The sequence below is a fragment of the Macrotis lagotis genome, chromosome 1, assembly GCF_037893015.1.
Source record: "Macrotis lagotis isolate mMagLag1 chromosome 1, bilby.v1.9.chrom.fasta, whole genome shotgun sequence".
Taxonomy (NCBI): Eukaryota; Metazoa; Chordata; class Mammalia; order Peramelemorphia; family Peramelidae; genus Macrotis; species Macrotis lagotis.
Window position 1 is genome coordinate 933,465,742 of NC_133658.1, and position 20,039 is coordinate 933,485,780.

Here is a 20,039-nt window from a genome sequence, read left to right on the forward strand (position 1 = left end):
TGAATTCTTTGGTGTTTTTTAAGGTTTGAACTTTCATTAAAGGCTCTTCCACATTCAGCACATGTGTAAGGCTTCTCTCCAGTGTGAATTCTCTGGTGTTTTATAAGGCTTGAACTTTGATTAAAGGCTTTTCCACAATCATGACATTTATAAGGCTTCTCTCCAGTATGAATTCTCTGGTGTTTCTTAAGGTTTGAGCTTTTATTAAAGGCTCTTCCACATTCAGCACATATATAAGGCTTCTCTCCAGTGTGAATTCTCTGATGTTGAATAAGGTTTGAACCTTCATTAAAGGCTTTTCCACATTCATTACATGTATAAGGCTTCTCTTCAGTGTGAATCCTCTGGTGTTTTGTAAGGCTTGAACTTTGATTAAAGGTTTTTCCACATTCATAACAAATGTAAGGCTTCTCTCCAGTGTGAATTCCCTGGTGTTTGAGAAGATTTGAACTAGAAATAAAAGCTTTCCCACATTCATGACATTTGTAAGGTTTCTCTCCAGTATGAATCATTTGATGCTTCATAAGGAAGGTGGAGGTATAGAAGGCTTTCTCACAAACATCACACTTAAAGGGCTTCTGTCCAGTATGAAACCTTTGATGTAAGGTCAAATATGAGCCCTGACTGAAGGCTTTTCCACATTCCTTACATTCAAAAGGTTTCTCCCTAGTATGTACCCTCAAATGTATTGTGAGGTATGATGGCTGAGTGAAGGATTTTCCACAGTCATTGCATTTGAAAGGTTTCTCTCCAGTGTGAATTCTCCAGTGTATATTAAGTTGTGAGGGGAAACAAAACTCTTTCCCACATTCATAACACTTCAGAGGGGGTTTTTTGGTAGGAAACTTTGGAAGATTAGTTACTTCACTCAAATATCTCTCCTGATTTTCGTCCTGCATCTGACTGTCACTCTCACAATCACTGGCATCTCCCAAATTGGAGTGGCAAAGATCCTCCATTTTCGGGTTTTTTTATTATGATCACCTCCAGGGATATGTCTTCTTTTGGCCTTTTTGGATTCTTGGGCATTAGGTAAAAATCTGAAAGAGAAATAATAACCTAAGTATCCCCATTTGTTGGAGAGTAGGAGAAAAGAAAGTGGTATCCTTGGCATGAGGTAAGACAATGGAAAATGATTCTGTTAACCAGGAGGTACATGGCAATCAGGTCTCTCATGCATGACCTAGACTGAGGTGATATTGGGCAGGAGACAAAAGATGGGATGTGAACAATCACCTAATGAGTGAAGAGGAAGATTAATTCTTACTCAAGGTGATCAGAGAGGGAGGAAAGGAATCATCCACAAAGATTGGAATGTGGGGTGTTTAGAAAAAGGGTCAAATTAGACTGGGGGCTTGTGTATAACCAAAAATATGGGGAATAGGATCAGGCTCAACAGAGCTACATCCAGAAGGGGTCTTCTGCCAACGAATTCTCCTTGCAGGGTAAGAGATCAACTTTTCTCAACTCAGAGACTCTGAGTTTCCTACACCCCTGAGAGGTGAAGTAGCTTGTCCAATATTCCATAGTCAGAAAAGAGGGACTTGATCAGACATCTCCAAGTCCCAGAGCTAACTCTCCCCCATGCTTCTTTTGACCTCTATGTAAATTCTTTGACCTCTACTCACTAGGTTCGGCCACTTGAGTAAGTGAGAACATAGGTCCTGTAATTTCTTGAATCAAAGTCAAAAAGAGAGGCAGGTCACTCAAAAAAGTATTAGGGAATAAAAAACCTGAGACAGAAAGAGAGACAGAGAGAGACAGAGTGAGAGTGAGAGAGATTCTATGACAGAGGAAGAATCAGAGACTGGTCTGGACTGAAGGAGACCAAACTGAGGCAAAGAAGGGAGATATTAAGGACAGTCAGTGACTACACAGTTATCTCAGACACATGACTGAGGAGGAGGATCCTCCCAAGAACTCCTCAAACACCTTCCTCAACTTCCCCATCCAATACCTGTCTATCTATACATTCTTTTGGGTCAGGCTTCTGTGGAAGCCTTTACTTTCCCTTTACTGTGGTAAGGAAAACTCACTCTGGCTTGTACTTCTGAGAATTCTGTATTCTTGAAGCAAGTAGATCACACTTCCCAGTGAAGTTTGCGAGAATCCAACTGGAGACCTTAAGGGAGGACTCCAGGTTTGCCAGCTGGTCCCCAACCCTCTAGAAAAGACTCATCTTCCCTCCTTCTGACTTCTCCCCCTTGTGGGAATCCTTGTCTCCCCTAAGCTCTGTAGGTTGCATTGGCCCAGGCTGCTTGGGAATGCATATTTGGGGTTCAGTTGTTGACCCTGATCTCAGGGCTCCCTGTAATTGGAAAGGGGTCAGGACAGTCTGGGCTCAGAGCCTTAGAAGGAGCAGCATTTCCCTCCAACTCTGCAGCATTGATGGAGGACTGGAAACTAGGCCCAGTCAGTGGCCTTCTGGACACTTGGGTCCCAGCAGGCTCTAGGCTTCCAGGGACCTGGGTCTTGTCTCCAGTACAAGATCAGGGATTACCTGGAGAGCTCTGGATGGGAATTCAGAAAGAGAGCACAATGTCTGTCTAAATGGGGCTTCCCTGTCCCCTGCCCAATCCATCCAAGATCCTACAAGCTCAGAAATTTAACCTTGGGCTCTGGGGTCAGGGGAGGGGGAGAGGAAGAATTTCCTGCCTCTCCCATTACCCAGGGTCCCTCTGGAAATTCTCCCCAAAATAACTGAGTCTCTGCTGAGGGCAGGGTCTGGGCATGAGAGAGCAGAGAAAGGGAAGGAGTCCAGAAAGGCAACTAGTGAAGGGAAGGATAGGATTTCTCTCCCAGTCATGGAAGTTCATAGAGACTGGGAGCAAGTGAGTGGGAAGGATGGTAGAGCATGGACTGAGAGTCCCTGGAGGGGCAGGTCCCTCCATCCCCCACTGGCACCTACTGTGGCTGGGTCACCTTACCATGAGTAGCTGGTATGAGTGGAGGGCTTTATGGATGCAGAAACAGGGAGGCTGGGCCAGACTCAGGAAGCCCTGAGTTCCAAACCTGCCTGAGATACTATCTAGCTCTGTGAACCTGGCCTAGTCCTGAGCTCTGTCTGACTCAGTTACCTCAACTATCAAATGGGTCTCCCAGGGTGGTTGTAAAGTGTCTGGTCTAGTCTTGTCTAGATGACTAATGTGCATTTATTTGCTTCTTTCTTTCAGAAATTCCCAGATACCTTATCCTATGTTCCTCAGAGCACCCCTATGAAGGAGGTACCGGGGTCATTATCTCCATTCTACAAATAATGAAACAAGGCTCAGGGACCCTGAATGACTTGCTCAGGGTCCCACAAAGAGTCCAGGTTTCTGAAGCCCTCTCCTAAGAGAATCTCTGTCTATTGTCCTTGGAGAGGCTCCCTAGCCTGCTCTCCTCTCTTCCCTGGAGAGGATTCTTCCTCTTCTCCCCCTGACCCCAACCGTCAAAGGGAGCTCTGGAAATTCCTCCCATTATTAGGTACCTACTAAGGGAGACAGAGATATGGGAAATGGTATAAGAAAAAGGAAAGCCCCTGAAGGGAGAGACTCACCCTCACTGCCAGAGCTGCTGGGGTTCCTGCCTTGGCTTTCCTGGGGGCTGATGCTCAGCTCCCCTGACTGGGCTTGAAATTTCTGAGTCTGAGAAATTCTAGCCCAAAGGCTCCTCCTTTTAGGACCAGCCCCAGCTCCTCCCCCACTTATTAATCCCCAAGAGGGAGGGGTCATGTGACCAATCAATCAATCACCATTTAGTTATCACTGAGATTGGAAAAAAGAGGTAAAAAGGCAGTCCCTGCCCTCCAGGAACTCACAGTCTGATAATGCAAACAAAATGTAAACAAAGGCCTACCAAAGGAGCTCTATACAACATAAAGAGGAAATAATGGAAAGGGAAGCACTGAGAAGGGTCAAGACAGAGGCACAGAGCCTGAGTCAGGAGCTGAGGCCAAACATGGCCTCAGACACTTATTGACTGAGTGAGCCTGGGCAAGTCACTTCAGCCTGTTTGCCTCACTTTCCTCATCTATCTCATGAGCTGGAGAAGGATATGACAAACCACTTCAATATTTTTGTCAGGAAACCCCCAGATATGATCAGAAATGTAAGACAACTGAAAACAAGCAATTTGCAATGTACAAGGTAGGAGTTTAGTTGGGACTTAAAGGAGCCAGGGTGGTCTGTAGTCTGAAGGGAAAAGGGAGAATATTCCAGGCATGGGTCAAGGTCAAGAGCTGAGAGATGGAGAGGGTTGTTCATGGAACAGTCAGTAAGACAGTGTATCAAAAAGTACAACTTGAGGACTAAGATGTAAGAGGACTGGAAAGGTGGGAGGGGACCAGGTGATGAAGGGTTTAAATGCCAAGCAGAATTTTGCGTTTGTTCCTGGGGGCAATGAGAAACCTCTAGACTTTTATTAGGTAGTGGGGGGCGGGGATCTTATCTGACCTCAGCTTTAGGAAAATGTAGGGAGGGTAAAGAGGTGAACAGAATGAATCAACAGGCCTTGTCTCCTCCTTGGATGGGAAAGGTGAGAGAAAGGAGTCCTGACTGATCCCTAGGTTATGAGTCTGAGGTACTGGTGGAGGAGAAAAGAGAACAAGGATGGGTTTTGGACTTGTTAAAAAGATAGAAATTGTGAAGTTTCTCTGAAATTCAAAGGTAAAAGTAGGGAGTCTTCAGGGATGACAAGCCTCCTCCCCTTACCTTGATACTTCCTTAATCTGCCAAAGAAGGGTTAGTTCAGAGCTTTCTGAGACTGAGAAACTCTGGTCTCTGGTCCAAAGACTCCTCCTTTTAGGACCAGGCCCAGCTCCTTCCCTAGTCATTAATCCCCAGGAGGGAGGGGTCATGTAACCCAACCAATCAATCAATCAATCGCCATTTAGTTAACACTATCCCTGAGGATAGAAAAAGATGTAAAAAGGCAGTTCAGGAGATTTAGAGAAAAGACCCAAGTTAGAGTGGAAAAACACATTTCCGCTCTAAGGAGAGCTGTCCAAGGTGGCCAAGACCATCTTGAAGAGAGTTCTCCCTTAGTGAAGATCTTGCTTTGTCCATACAAAGACAACAGGTCCAGACGTGCGGGGGTCCAGCCTCCACAGGGTCCTTGGAACCTGACAGAAGGGAAGAGAGTCGTCGAAATGAGTTGAGTCAACTAGTGGGTAAAGGCAGGAGCAGGTTGACTGACTGTCAGCTGCTTGGATTTATTTTTATAGTTTCAGAATCATATCAAACAAGCAAACTAAAATCATTTCCTTGGTTACAAAAGTGTACAATTTTCATCATCAGTCATATAGTTCATATGGTTACAAGTTTGATCATGTAGTGGTTACAAGTGTGATTATCAGTCATGTAGTTAATTTTCTTGTCCCTGCTCAGACCGTGATGACCTCAACCTGCCTGTTGCCCAGTTTGTTGCTGCATAGTAATATTAATTAAACAGAACTTTCCTGATAACAATCTTTGCTATAATTTGTTTAATGGAATGCTTTATGTTTTGGTGCCGCATATGTAATGTTTTTCAATGTGCTCCCTTGACCACCTATAGTGAGGGCAGTTATATTTGTCCACCCATCCATTGACTCCTTCAATAAACAATTTTCCTTTCAGCCCTTGTTGGTAGGCACTACAGTTTCTATGACTTTTTGTTCTTTCCCAATAAACTAAGGCTATTAGAATTCACATATTGGTTACCTATTCTAACTATTCTCTCACCATGTTTATCATATATTCCTATGTATGATAAGGGGGGCAAAACTGTTAATTTCCCTGGAATTCTATCTGACCAATCTTGTGTCTATTTTCCCCTATATATATTCTGACATCTCCCTGGAACTCCCAGTGCTGTATTTTCCAAAGATTTCATAATGTTGAAGCCTTTTGTATGTCTCAGGGAGAGGCAGTCCTGTTAAATTTGGACAGAGTTCACAATCTGTTTTATTCAAGGAATTTCTCTGAAATCCTTCCTTTATTCCGCTATTAGGATGAGTAAGTTTTGCAATCAAAAATAAACCTATAAATATGGGTATATGTGGAATCCCTATATATATTGAAGAAGGAAATGTTGTTCCATCAGGTGGTGTGACCGCCTTGAGTCTTCTTGCCGTGACTGTGTCAAACAGCTTAGAGACCCTGGCTCCCAAGAGGGGTAGCTAAGTGGCTCAGTGGATAGAGCACCAGCCTTGGAGTCAGGAGTACCTGAGTTCAAATTCAGCTTCAGACACTTAATAATTACCTAGCTGCATGGCCTTGGGCAAGCCACTTAACTCTATTTGCCTGGAAAAAACCTTAAAAAAAATAAACAAAGGCAACAAACAGGTCAAGTCCCTTTTGGGAACAATTAAGTGGACACATCTAAGTTAACTCCATGCCTCTAGCATCCCACCTTGCTCAAAGCTTCTGTTAGTGGTTAATTCTGAGGGATTGTTAGCTAGATTCAAAGGGCAACTAGATTCCCTAATTAACAAAGAATGCCAATTTGGAAAAAAAGACTGAGTACAACTGGGCTGCTTGGGGAAGCATAAGAAGACTCCACTATAATCCTCTGCTGGTCTCTTTAAGGAAGCAGGTCTCTTCAAGGAATATCTAATGATAATCTTATGAGCACAAAAGGTGCCAGCATTCCTGAGTCCCCTCACTTTGGGAGGTTTTTTCCTTTCTTTGAGAAAGTCTACCTGATCGGATCCTCTTCCCAGTACAATCTCAACTCCACCCCCTTCTGATGGAGAAGTTTCTAAATCCCCTTAAGGGTTTAACAAGAGAGCCTTAGACTGTGTACAGGCCAGCTCAAGACTGGGAGATGTTGGAGCTGGATTCTACTGGACTTCAGATCATCCCTTCTAGTCTCAGGTCAAACTATTGGTAAGAGTGAAGACCAGGACATTACTGACCCATTTTTCCCCCAGGAAGCCTCTTCCATATCTAGTTCTTAGGAAAGTAAAGATTTTTAAAATTAGTGCAGGACTCAACAATAACAAGAGGAAGTTTCCCATATTTCATTTCTTTCAAATAGACTCCTGAAAAACTTTTAAAAACATGTCATTTGTCTCATATCTTGAGGTCCCTTTATCCAGTGAGAATTCCACTTTAATGAGTTCAGAAGGAAGCAGTTTATTGGGACAACCTTACCTGAAGTAATTGACTTACTCAGTGATGTATTAACCACACTACCAAAGGATTTTGGGGAATAGCTAGAAAAGTATAAGAAAATTGAAGTAGATATGGTGCAAAGAAAGATCTTGAATATCAAGTCATAGTGAAGAAAAGGGGGAGGGGAAGAATCAGTCCCAGACCTCAAACTATCCTATGAAGCAGCATTCTTGAAAATGATTTGGCAAGGTTTACCCTAACTCTGCCTGTACCCTGATGGGGGTCCTTATCATATGACCTCATATCTGCATAACTGATATAGTCTCCTGACATTTTGCATAACTTCATATATATCATAAGTATTTCTTGGCTTCTCAATGAATAGAGGAGGATGTGGTGGGGTGGGAGAGAGAATTTGTAATGGAAAATATAATAAAATGTCAAGAATAGATTTTTGATTGATTTTCTTGGCTGAAATCTCTCCCTACAGTTCATTCTTCACTTTGCTATCAAAAGGATCAGCCAAAAGTGCAGGTCTGCCTATGTAAATTCTTTCTTCATTGAAATCTAATTACTCCCTATAAAACTCAGCACAAATAACCCTCCCTGCTCTTTCTCAGCAATAGCATTCCCTCTATTACCTATTGTCAACCTGCCCCCCCATCCTAGGTGTACAATCTTTGTTTACAAATCTGCAATTCCCAAATTTTTTTTTCCTTTTTCAAGTTCCAGTTAAAATCTAAACTTGCCTCATTCTCCCAAATACAACTGCCTTCCAATTGTGCTTATTTCTATTTTATCCTTGCTTGTACCTATTTGTTGGCATATTGTTTCCATTAGACTACAAGAACCTTGATGAAAGAGATTGCTTCTTTTCTTCCTTTGTATCTCTAACATTTATCATGATCCAAAGCACATAGAAGAATAATGTTTATTCTTCTTTCTTTAAGAAGACCATGCCAGGGCAGCTAGGTGGCGTAGTGGATAAAGCACCGGCCCTGGAGTCAGGAGTACCTGGGTTCAAATCTGGTCTCAGACACTTAATAATTACCTAGCTGTGTGGCCTTGGGCAAGCCACTTAACCCTGTTTGCCTTGCAAAAACCTAAAAAAAAAAAAAAAAGACCATGCCATCAGGGAGTTAATGTCATGACAAGCACATGAATTGAATATGGGGGGGGGGGGGCTGTGATAAGTCACCAGGCCCACTTTCTTCTCTGGAACCATCTGGATCCAATGCCAGATGTGAATTGGAATGACAACTGGAGATGGTCCTGGATTCAAAGCAATCAGGATTAAGTGACTTGGCCAGAGTCACAAAACTAGTTAGTGTAAAGTGTCTCAGGTTAGATTCAAATTCCTGTCCTTCTTGACTTCAAAGACCAGTGTTCTATTCAATGCATCACCTACCCACCCTAGGTGCTTAGTAGATATTTAGTGTCTAACTGAATGAAATAGTTTTATACAAAAGAAATGATGAAATAGCAAGTTTCAGAGGAAACTGAGAAAATGTAGAGAACTGATACAAAACAAATCAACAGATTCTGAAGAATAATTTATACCATGACAATAATATTACACATAAAATCATATGTGAAAGATTTAGAGCTGTGATGAGGGCAGTGGGAAAGGACTGAAGTTCAAGCAAGCCACTTCCATCTTGCCACAGAGTTTGAGGACAAGGACACAGACTTTCAGACATACTCAGAGTGGGAATTGGTTTTGTTGGGCATGCCTATGATGAGGGTTTAATTTTTCCAAGTGATTTGGTTGATGGTCAATGGAAGAGAGAAGAATAAGAGGAGAAGGTTATAAATGCACGTAAATTCAAAGAAATTTCTGAAAAAGAAAAATTGACTGACTTTGAGCCTTTAAAGCTCAATCAAACAAAAGAATCAATCTTCATTTTGTTTTGCATCACTCCTGCTAAAAAGTTGGTTTTTTTCTGTTGACAGGACATTTGATCATTCTACTGTGTATCTTTCAATAAAATTCATCTTAATCAAAAATACAGGAAGAATTCAACTGGCTGACAAGCATGCTATCTCCATCCCTGGCGCTGCAAGTAATGCTTACAATATCAGAACTATTTCAGTCAGTCACTGGAGGACCTTAAACTCAAAAGCACCCTCAAGAGACAGACCCTTGGACTTGGGAGAAAAGGTACGAGACCAAACCAGCAGAGATATCCAAAACATTCCTTGAGGGCAAAAATACACAAACTGAGACATGGAAACCTAGCCCTCCAATAGAGGAAGCTGCTGCATGGGGTGTGAAACTTGCACCAGAGAGGAATATTGCCTATGGTTTCCCCAAAGGACTTAATTAACCAGAAGTCAGGGGTGTACCTTCAGCCTTTTCACATTAGTTTTGCCACTGTATCCTCAGTTAAATCCCCTCTCTTCCCCTAGAAACTATGCACTTATTTCTCTCTCTCTGTATGTGTTGGGGGTGGGAGCTGTCCTGGACTTTTGGACAGGTATGTTTTTTTCTATTAGAAGGAAATATATGCCTTGCCTTGGCTATGATGAGGGTGAGGAAGGGAAGGACTTCCCCCATAGCTTCAGCATTGGATCCAAGAATGTTGGTCATAGACCTCATCAGTTTGCACATTGTCACAAGTCAGAATTATCATAAGGACATCAGGTGACAAGATGGTGTCTAGGGGTCATCCAAGAATCATACAGGCATGTATATTTCCACCACAATCCACCACTTGATCCTTTGGTTACCAGTTCAAAGCCACCTTGCTGTCCAATATAAATGGCCTATTCACAGTTGGGTTCAACTTTTGGTAAAAATAGATACACTTCGGTGAATGGCTGGTTCAGATGATGAAAAAAGGCAAGAACTGACCTTAGATCTACTAAAACTTTTCCAAACACCTTTAAGTAATACCCTAAAAAACAAATGCTAGATTGCCAGAACCCGCAAAAGGATGAAGTGAAACAACTTTCTAACTGAAGGAAGCATGGAAAGTCAGAAGGAAAGGTCTGTTGCACCAGGAAGAAGTGGAGTTTAACCCAGGGAACACCAATCCAGACTGCGCCTCAGCAAATAAACAGTAGGTCTTGGGAGGGAATGAATCAGTAGCTGCAGACCTACTTCCAGAGTTCTTAGCCCACACATAGTAAGGGAATCAAACAGGTAATAACAGAGATCTCTTGGCTGGCAGGCCTTTTCACATGCTAAGAACAGGTCTCAGTCCTGTGAGGCAGTTCCAGGGTGAGGAGGAGCACTAACATACCAAAGACTGTTGCCACCCTGGAGCAGACTTCTGAAGCAGGAAAGAGTGCTTGTGGTCACTCACAGACCAGAGCACAGGTCAGAAGAGTAATAAACACATCTCTCCTAAGTCATACTAACCTTCAAAGTACTGAAAATTTGTAAGTATCTAGAAGAATCCCAAGCCCTGAAATTTGGATGGGATACCCTCCAACCTGAAAGCACAGCCCTTCTTGAACAAAGAGTTAAAAAGTCATGTAATAGATTAGGAAAATGAGCAAATAATAGAAACATTCTGACTATAGAAAGTTACTATGGTTTCAAGAAAGATCAAGACACATACTCAGTAAGATAACAAAATCAAAACTTCTATATTCAAAGCCTCAAAGAAACTCAATGAAAGAACTCAAAAAACAAAAGGATTTTTTTAATCAAATAAGAGATGTAGAGGAAAAACTGGAAAGTGAAGTGAAAGTGATACAAGAAAATCTTGTAAAAAGTGTCAACACCTTGATAAAGGAGGCACAGAAATACTGAAGAAATTAAAACCTTAAAAAACAGAGTAAGTCAAATGGTAAAAAAGGTACAAAAAGTCAATGAACAGAATAATGCCTTGAAAAGCAGAATTGACTAAATATAAATAAAGATACAATACCATGGAAACAATGTAAAGACTGACAAATTGCCTTCTGTGGGTGGTGGGGGGAGGGAAGTAAGATTAGGGGGAAAACTGTAAAACTCAAAATAAAATCTATATAAAAAATTAAATTAAAAAAAGAAATGAAGATACAAAATTTCACTGAAAAAAATAATTACTTTAAAATGAGTTAAGTGGAAGCTGACAGTATGCAACAAGAAACAATAAAAGAAAACTAAAAGAATTTTTAAAAAAAGCAGAAGATAATATTAAGTAGCTCATTCGAAAAACAATTGACCTGGAAAATACATCCAAGAAAAACCTTTTTTAAATTATTGGACTTCCTAAAAGCCATGATCAAAAAAAAGAACCTAGACACTGTCTTTCAAGAAATTATCAAGAGGGGCAGCTAGGTGGCACAGTGGATAGAGCACAGGACCTGGAGTCAGGAGTACCTGAGTTCAAATCTGACCTCAGACACTTAATAATTACCTAGCTGTGTGGCCTTGGGCAAGCCACTTAACCCCATTTGCCTTGAAAAAACCTCAAAAATAACAGAAATTATCAAGAAAAATTACCCTGATATTTTTAAACCTGAGAGTAACATAGAAATTAAAAGCATCTGCCAATGACCTACTGAAAGAGATCCCCAAATGAAGGATCCCAGGAAAGGTGTAGACAAATTCCAGAGCTCCCAGGAAAAGGAGAAAGCAGTGTAAGCACCAGAAGGAAACTATTCAAGTATTGTGGAACCACAGGCAAAATAACACAAGATTTAGAAGCATCTTCATTAAAAGATCTGTGGGCTTGGAATATGATATTCCAGAGGGCATAGGATGTAGAATTATAACAAAGAATCACTTACCCAGCAAAACTGAGCATAATCCTTCAGGGGGAAAATGGATATTCAATGAAATAGAAGACTTTCATATATTCCTTTTTTTTTTTAGATTTTTTTTGCAAGGCAAATGGGGTTAGGTGGCTTGCCCAAGGCCCCACAGCTAGGTAATTATTAAGTGTCTGAGGTCAGATTTGAACTCAGGTACTCCTGACTCCAGGGCCAGTGCTCTATCCACTGTGCCACCTAGCCGCCCCCATATATTCTTAATGAAAAGACCAGTGATGAATAGAAAATCTGACTTCCAAATGGAAGAATAAAAGAGAAGCCCAAATAACTAAACAGGAAAGGAACAGTATAAGGGACTTAAGATTAAATTGGTTAAATTCCTGCATGGGAAGATAATACTTGTAATTCATAAGAACTTTCTCATTATTAGGAAAGTTAGAAGGAGTATGCATAAAAAGAGGGCATGGATGTGAGTTGAATATGATGAAATTAAGATAGAAAGAGGATTATATTTGGAGAAAGGGAAAGGGGGAGGTTGAATGGGTTACATTATCTCACCTAAAAGAAGCAAGAATGAACTTTTACAATGAAGGCAAAGAAAGGAGTTGGCAGAGAATGCTTGAATCTTATTCTCATTAGTATTGGCTTAAAAAGGGAATAACATACACATTGGATAGGTATAAAAATCTATGTTAACCTATAGAAAAGTAGAAGGGGAAGGAGATAAGGGAAGAGGGTGCTCATAAAAAGGAGAGCATTAGAAATAAAATACTGTGAGTGAAAGGTGATAGAGAATTAAATAAACGGGAAACAGGATGAGGGAAACAGTTAATTATGAATATGAAAAAATTTTGAAGCAATTTTTCTATAAAGACCTCATCTCTAAAACATAGAGAAATTTTTTCAAAGTCAATTTTTTTAAAATAAGATCCATTTTTAATTGATATGTGATCAAAAATGTATACAGTTTTCAGATGAAGCAAAGTTATCTATAATGTGAAAAATTGCTCTAAATCATGACTGACTGGAGAAATGCACATTAAAAGAATTCTGAGATATTACCTAGCACTATATGGCTAATAGGGTAGGAAAGGAATAGGAAAAATATTGGAGGGAATGTGGGAAAATTTAGATACTAATGCACTGTTGGTAAAGCTGTATACTGCTGATCCAACTACTTTGCAAAGTATTTCACAATTGTGCCCCAAAACTTATAAACCCATGCATACCCTTTGACCTACCAATACTACTACTAGAACTATATACCAGAAAAGAAATAAAATAAAGGAAAAGGAAAATGAGCCATATGTGCTGGCAAAGAACTGGTAATTGAGGAGATGGACATCAATTAGTGAATGACCAAACAATTTGTGATATATAATTGTGATGCCATACTATTGTGCCATAAGAAATTATGAGCTAGAAGCTCTCAGAAAAACCTGGAAAGACTTACATCTATTGATGCAAAGTGAAATGATTAGAACAAGGAGAAAATTTCTCACAATATGTTAATATTGTAAGATGATCAATGCTAGTAATTGCTATTCTTAGCAATACAATGATTCAAGACAGATTTGAAAGACTTATGATGAAAAATGCTATACAGTTCCCAGAGAAAGAATTGATCATGTTTCAATACAGATTTTTAAACTTTTACTTTTCTTGGTATTTTTTAAATTTTATTTTGATATGTTTAGTTCTACAACATGACTGATAAGGAAATATATTTTACAAGACCTCACATATGTAGCCTAGACCAAATTTCTTGCCTTCTCAATGAGGAGGGGAGGGGTGGGACTTTATGGACTGGGAGGGAGAGAATTTAAAACTCAATTTTAAAATAAATGTTGAAAACTTTTTATATGACTTTTAGAAAAATAAAATACTGAAAAAGAAAGAGACAGACAGAAGAAGGGACTTGGATTTCCACAGCAGTATTTTCCTAGGGTATGAGATCCCCATTAAAGTTACAAGAAAGCAATTTAAAAAGGTTATAGATCCAAACTTTACTGAACTGAACCTTAGGTACTTACCCCCAAGAATCAAAAACTCCATTTGGTCTTTGGTCCTTGTTTTCATTGGCAAAACAATAGGAATTCCAAGGCAGCTAAGATAGTTGCATTTCTCACAGTTTATTTAGATAGAAGCTTTACCTTTTGCAAAAGCAAGCCAAGAACATATATCCTAGACATCAGAAAGATATAGACTGATCCTCCTGTTTTCTCAAGGTAAGGTTTTTTACACAGTTAAGAATTAGAGAAGATGGTGGAGAGAAGACAAACACTGTGATAGGTGCTCACTCTATCGCCTCAGAAATAGCATGAGAGAAACCTCTTAACAGAAATTTGATCAACAAAACCCAAAAAGAGAAGCTAGGAGAAGAACACCTACCAAGAAGGTCTCTCTCAGGGGACCATGGGTGAACCAGGAGATGAGAACAGAGGATTAGTGTTGGGGACACACTGGGGGAGGCCAGAGGGCCAGCCTCAGCCATGGAGACTTCCGTGACTGGCAAGTGAGAGATCCAGCTTTAGCTGAGGAGTCTTTGGCCAGGGGGAGAAGAGCTATCGGAGGGTGAGTTCCAGCACAGTCTCAGAGCATAACTGGAGAACAACCACAGTAAGCATTACACAGGACCTGACCCCAGCAATATTGAGGGATCAAAGGGGCCTGGAATGAGATATTCCAAAGAGCAAGGGAGCTTGGAATGCAGCCAAGAATCCACTACCCAGCCAAGCTGAGCCTTCTCTTCCAGGGAAAAAGATGGACATTTTATAAAATAGGAGACTTCCATGATTTCATAGTGAAAAGACCAGAGCTTAATAGGAAATTTGGACAAGAAGGTAAAAAAAAAAGGTAAAAAAACCCAACTGCTATACAATAAGATGAAACTGACTATACACCCACTTGGGAGAAAGAGTCTCATAACTCTTGAAAATTTTAACTCTATTAGAGAGAATATACATAGCCAGAAGTGATGGACACTCCTAACTTTTCTGTGACTCAAATAGAATGATTTAAAAACAATACCACCTTAAAAAGGCGGGCAATTAGGAGAAGGGAGGTTGGAGGGAGACTGATTGGGGTAAATCTTACATCAAGAGGTACAAAAGACCTATTTAATTGAGGGGAGGAAGGGAGGAGGTGAGAACCACCTGAATCTTCATCTCATCAGACTTGGCTTAAAGTTAATTTAGACACACTTAATCAAGTTAAGAAATTTATCTTGCCTTTCAAGCATTAAAAGGAGAAAAGGGGTGGGGAGGGTGAGAAAAAAGGGAACTAACAGAAGGGAGGGAAGAAGGGAAAAGGAAAAGGGGGAAAAAAGGGGAGGGGGTTGATTTAAAAGGGCAAACACACTGAAAGTGTCATTATTCAGAAACAAAACACTGGGGAATATGGATAAAGGGGGAAAAAGGGGAAAAATACAAACAGAAGGAAGATAGCAAGGAGGGCAATAAAGAGTTAGTAATTATAATTTTGAATGTGAATGGGTTGAACTCTCCTGTAAAATGTAAGCAAATAGCAGAGTGGATTAAAAACCAGAATCCTACAATATGCTGCTTACAAGAAACTCATCTGAAGCAGAGAGATACATATAGAGTAAAAGTAAAAGGTTGGAGCAAAATATATTTTGCTTCAACTGAAGTGAAAAAAAGCAGGGGTAGCAACCCTTATCTCAGACAAAGCAGCTGCAAAAATAGATAGCATTAAAAGAGATATGGAAGGAAACTATATCCTCATAAAAGGTACCATAGACAATGAAGTGATTTCAATACTAAATATGTACACACCCAATGGGACAGCATCTAAATTCTTAGAGGAAAAGTTGAAAAAGACAGACAGCAAAACTCTACTAGTGGGAGACCTCAATCTCCTGCTCTCAGATTTAGATAAATTGAATCATAAAATAAACAAAAAGTTAAGGAGGTAAATAGATTTTTAGAAAACCTAGATATGATAGACCTATGGAGGAAATTGAATGGGGATAGAAATAAATATACTTTTTTTTCCTCTGCAGTACATGGCACTTACACAAAAATTGACCATGTACTAGGACATAAAAACCTAATGATCAACTGCAGAAAGGCAGAAATATTGAATATATCCTTCTCAGATAATAATGCAGTAAAAATCATATAGAATACTGGATCAGGGAGATATAGACCCAGAACTAATTGGAAACTAAATAACTTCATTTTAAAGAATGAGTGGATCGAGCAAAAAATTATAGAAAGAATTATTTCATCCTAGATGACAATAATGATGCAACATACCAAAACCTATGGGATACATTCAAGCCAGCTGTCAGAGGATATATTATATCTTTAAATGCTTATGTGAATAAATTAGAGAAAGAAGAAATCAATGAACTAAATATACAACTAAAATATACAACTAAAAAAATTAGATAACAAATTAAAAATCCCCAATTAAATACCAAATTAGAAATTCTAAAAATTAAAGGAGAAATTAATAAAATGGAAAGCAAGAAAACTATTGAACTAAAAAATAAAACCAAGAGCTGATTTTATGAAAAAAATAAAATAAAATTGATAAACCTCTGGTCAGTTTGATTAAAAAAAAGAAAGAAGAAAACCAAATTGCTAGTATCATAAATGAAAAAGGTAAACTCACCACCAAGGAGGAAGAAATTAAAGTAATAATTCAAAATTATTTTGCCCAACTCTATGCCAATAAATTTGACAATCTAAATGAAATGGATGAATATTTATAAAAATATAAATTGCCCAGATTAAATGAAAAGGAAATTAAAAATCTAAATAAATGTATTTCAGAAAAAGAAATTCAACAAGCCATTATTGAACTCCCTAAGAAAAAAATCTCCAGCACCAGATGGATTCACAAGTGAATTCTATCAAACATTTAAGGAACAATTAGTTCCAATTCTATATAAACTCTTTGGAAAAATAGGTGAAGATGGAACTCTGCCTAACTCTTTCTATGAAACCAATATGTTGCTGTTACCTAAACCAGGAAGAGTTAAAACAGAAAAAGAAAATTATAGACCTAGCTCCCTGATGAATATAGATGCAAAAATCTTAAATAAAATCTTAGCAAAATGATTACAAGTTATCACTAGGTTATACATTATGACCAAGTAGGATTTATCCCAGGAATGCAGGGTTGGTTCAATATTAGGGAAACTGTCAATATAATTAATTATATCAATAACATACCTATCAGAAATCAAATGATCATATCAATAGATGCTGAGAAAGCTTTTGACAAAATACAGGACCCATTCCTACTAAAAACTCTAGAGAGTGTAGGAATAAATGGACTGTTCCTTAGAATAATAAGCAGTATCTATCTGAAACCATGAACAAGTTTTATGTGCAACTGGGATAGGTTTGAGGCATTCTCAATAAAATCAGGGGTGAAACAAGTATGCCCATTATCACCACTACTATTCAATGTCCTATTAGAAATGTTAGCCTCAGCAATAAGAGAAGAAAAAGAAATTGAAGGAATTAGAATAGGGAAGGGGAAGACCAAACTCTTACTCTTTGCAGATGACATGATGGTATACCTAGAGAATCCCAAAAAGTCATCTAAAAAACTACTGGAAATAATTAGCAACTTTAGCAAAGTAGCAGGATATAAAATGAATCCTCAACATTTCTATAGACTAGCAAGATACAGCAGAAAGAGCTAGAAAGAGAAATCCCATTCAAAGTAACCTCAGAAAAAAATAAAATACCTGGGAGTCTACCTGCCAAGGCAGACTCAAAACCTTTTTGAAAACAATTACAAAACTCTTCTCATACAAATAAAATCAGATTTAAATACCTGAGAAGACATTAACTGTTCATGGATATGTCAAGCTAATATAATAAAAATGACAATTCTACCCAAAGTAAACTACTTGTTTAGTGCCCTACAAATCAAAATTCCAAAAAATTGCATTAATGAGTTTAGAAAAAGTTGTAAGTAAATTTATATGGTAAAATAAAAAGTCAAGAATTTCCAGGGATTCAATGAAAAAAAGTACAAAAGATGATGGCTTAGCGTTACCATATCTAAAATTATATTATAAAGCATCAGTCCTCAAAGCTGTCTGCTATTGGCTAAGAAATAGAGTTGTGGACCAGTGGAACAGACTAGGTACAATAGCAGGAAATGATTATAGTAATCTGCTGTTTGATAAACCCAACGAGTCCAGCTACTGGGATAAAAACTCTCTCTTCGATAAAAACTGTTGTGAAAATTGGAAGTTAGTATGGAAGAAACTTAGATTAGATCAACACCTCACACTCTATACCAAGATAAGATCAAAATGGACACAGGGTTTAGACATAAAAAACAATATTATAAGCAAACTAGAAGATGAAGGAGTAGTTTACCTGTCAGATTATGGAAAGGGAAACAGTCTATGACCAAGGAAGAGATAGAGAACATCATTCAAAGCAAACTAGATTTTGACTACATTAAATTAAAAAGCTTTTGCACAGACAAAACCACTATAACCAAGATCAAAAGAAATGTACTAAATTGGGAAACAGTTTTTGCAGCTAGTATTTCTGACAAGGACTCATTTCTAAAATATACAGAGGACTGAGTCAAATTTTCCAAAAATCAAGTCATTCCCCAATTGACAAATGGTCAAAGGATATTCAAAGGCAATTTTCAGCTGAGGAAATGAAAGCGATTCATAGTCATATGAAAAATTGCTTTAGTAATTGCATTACTTATTAGAGAATTCCAAATTAAAGTATCTCTGAGATACCACTTCACACTTTTCAGATTGGCCAATATGAACAGAAAGGACAATGATCAATGTTGGAAGGGATGTGGGAAATTTGGGACACTAATACATTGTTGGTAGAGCTGTGAACTCATTCAGCCTTTCTGGAGAGCAATTTGGGATTATGCCCAAAGGGCAACAAAAATGTGCATCTCCTTTGATCCAGCAATACCACTACTGGGTCTATACCCTGAAGAGATGATGAAAAAGGGTAAAAACATTGGTTGTACAAAAGTATTTATAGCAGCCCTGTTTGTGGTGGCAAAAAATTGGAAATTAAGTGAATGTCCTTCAAGCAGGGAATGGTTTAGCAAACTGTGGTATATGTATGTCATGGAACACTATTGTTTTATTAGAAACCAGGAGGGATGGGAATTCAGGGAAGCCTGGAGGGCTTTGCATGAAGTGATGCTGAGCAAGATGAGCAGAACCAGAAAAACATTGTACATCCTAACAGCAACATGGGGGCGATGATCAGCCTTGATGGACTTGCAACAATCTTCAGTGCAACAATCAGGGACAATTTTGGATTATCTGTGTTGGAGAATACCATCTGTATCCAGAGAAAGAATTGTTGAGTTTGAACAAAGACCAAAGACTATTACCTTTAATTTAGAAAAAAAAAACTGTTATCCTCTTATGTAATTTTACTATCTCATACTTTATTTTTCTTCCTTAAGGATATGATTTCTCTCTCATCACATTCAACTTAGATCAGTGTATAACATGGAACCAATGTAAAGACTAACAGAATGCCTTCTGTGAGGGGGGGGGAGGGAAGCAAGAATGGGGGGAAAATTGTAAAACTCAAAATAAATAAAATCTTTCTTTAAAAAAAATTAGATTTGTTTATACATCATTACTTCTCCCTTTTGAAGATTATATATATATATATATATATATATATATATATATATATATATCCTCATATCTTAGGAGGGGAAAGGTTTCATTAGACAAAAATAATATAGGATTGTAACGTCAAAACTTTATACATTAATCTATAACAATTAAACTAATGTGTAAGGTGGCACTTCTAAGAATTCATCTGCCTTGTTGCCTAATTGAGAAGGAAGTAGTGGCAAGTCATGGCCATCAATTCAGAAGAATAGGAAAGACCATCTCTTCCCTTTCATCATAGGAGGCTGATTGTTGCCAGTAATGCTCAGCATAAATCCTTTGAGGACCACCTGCCTTAGTCATAGAAATGGGCTCAAGTTGAAGAGAGTCAAGGTCAAAACAGCATTAAATTGTTTCCTTGGGTCAATGGCAAAAGGAATAGAATGAGTTGTCATAGCACAGAAGAAAAATTCTTTGTCTCTGCTTTCAGGTAAAAGTCATAAACATCTTTTGGTAGAGCCCAGACTTGTGGAAGAGTTTCTCATCATCCATTTGTCTAGCAAGAGCCAACTACAATGAGAAGTTCTGCAGATTACAGGAGGCTACCAGGGGGAGCAGGCTATCTGAGTTCACCAAGAGCCAGGCCT

At 38.8% G+C, this 20,039-nt stretch overlaps 1 protein-coding gene across 1 annotated transcript in view; it reads right to left on the reverse strand.

The window, feature by feature from the left end:
* LOC141510699 (uncharacterized) overlaps positions 1–20,039 on the reverse strand; it is a 186,792-nt gene that overhangs the window by 7,957 nt on the left and 158,796 nt on the right. Inside the window, 1 exon segment of the mRNA XM_074220270.1 lies at positions 1–762. Within this exon segment, the coding sequence (XP_074076371.1) occupies positions 1–762 (762 nt within the window).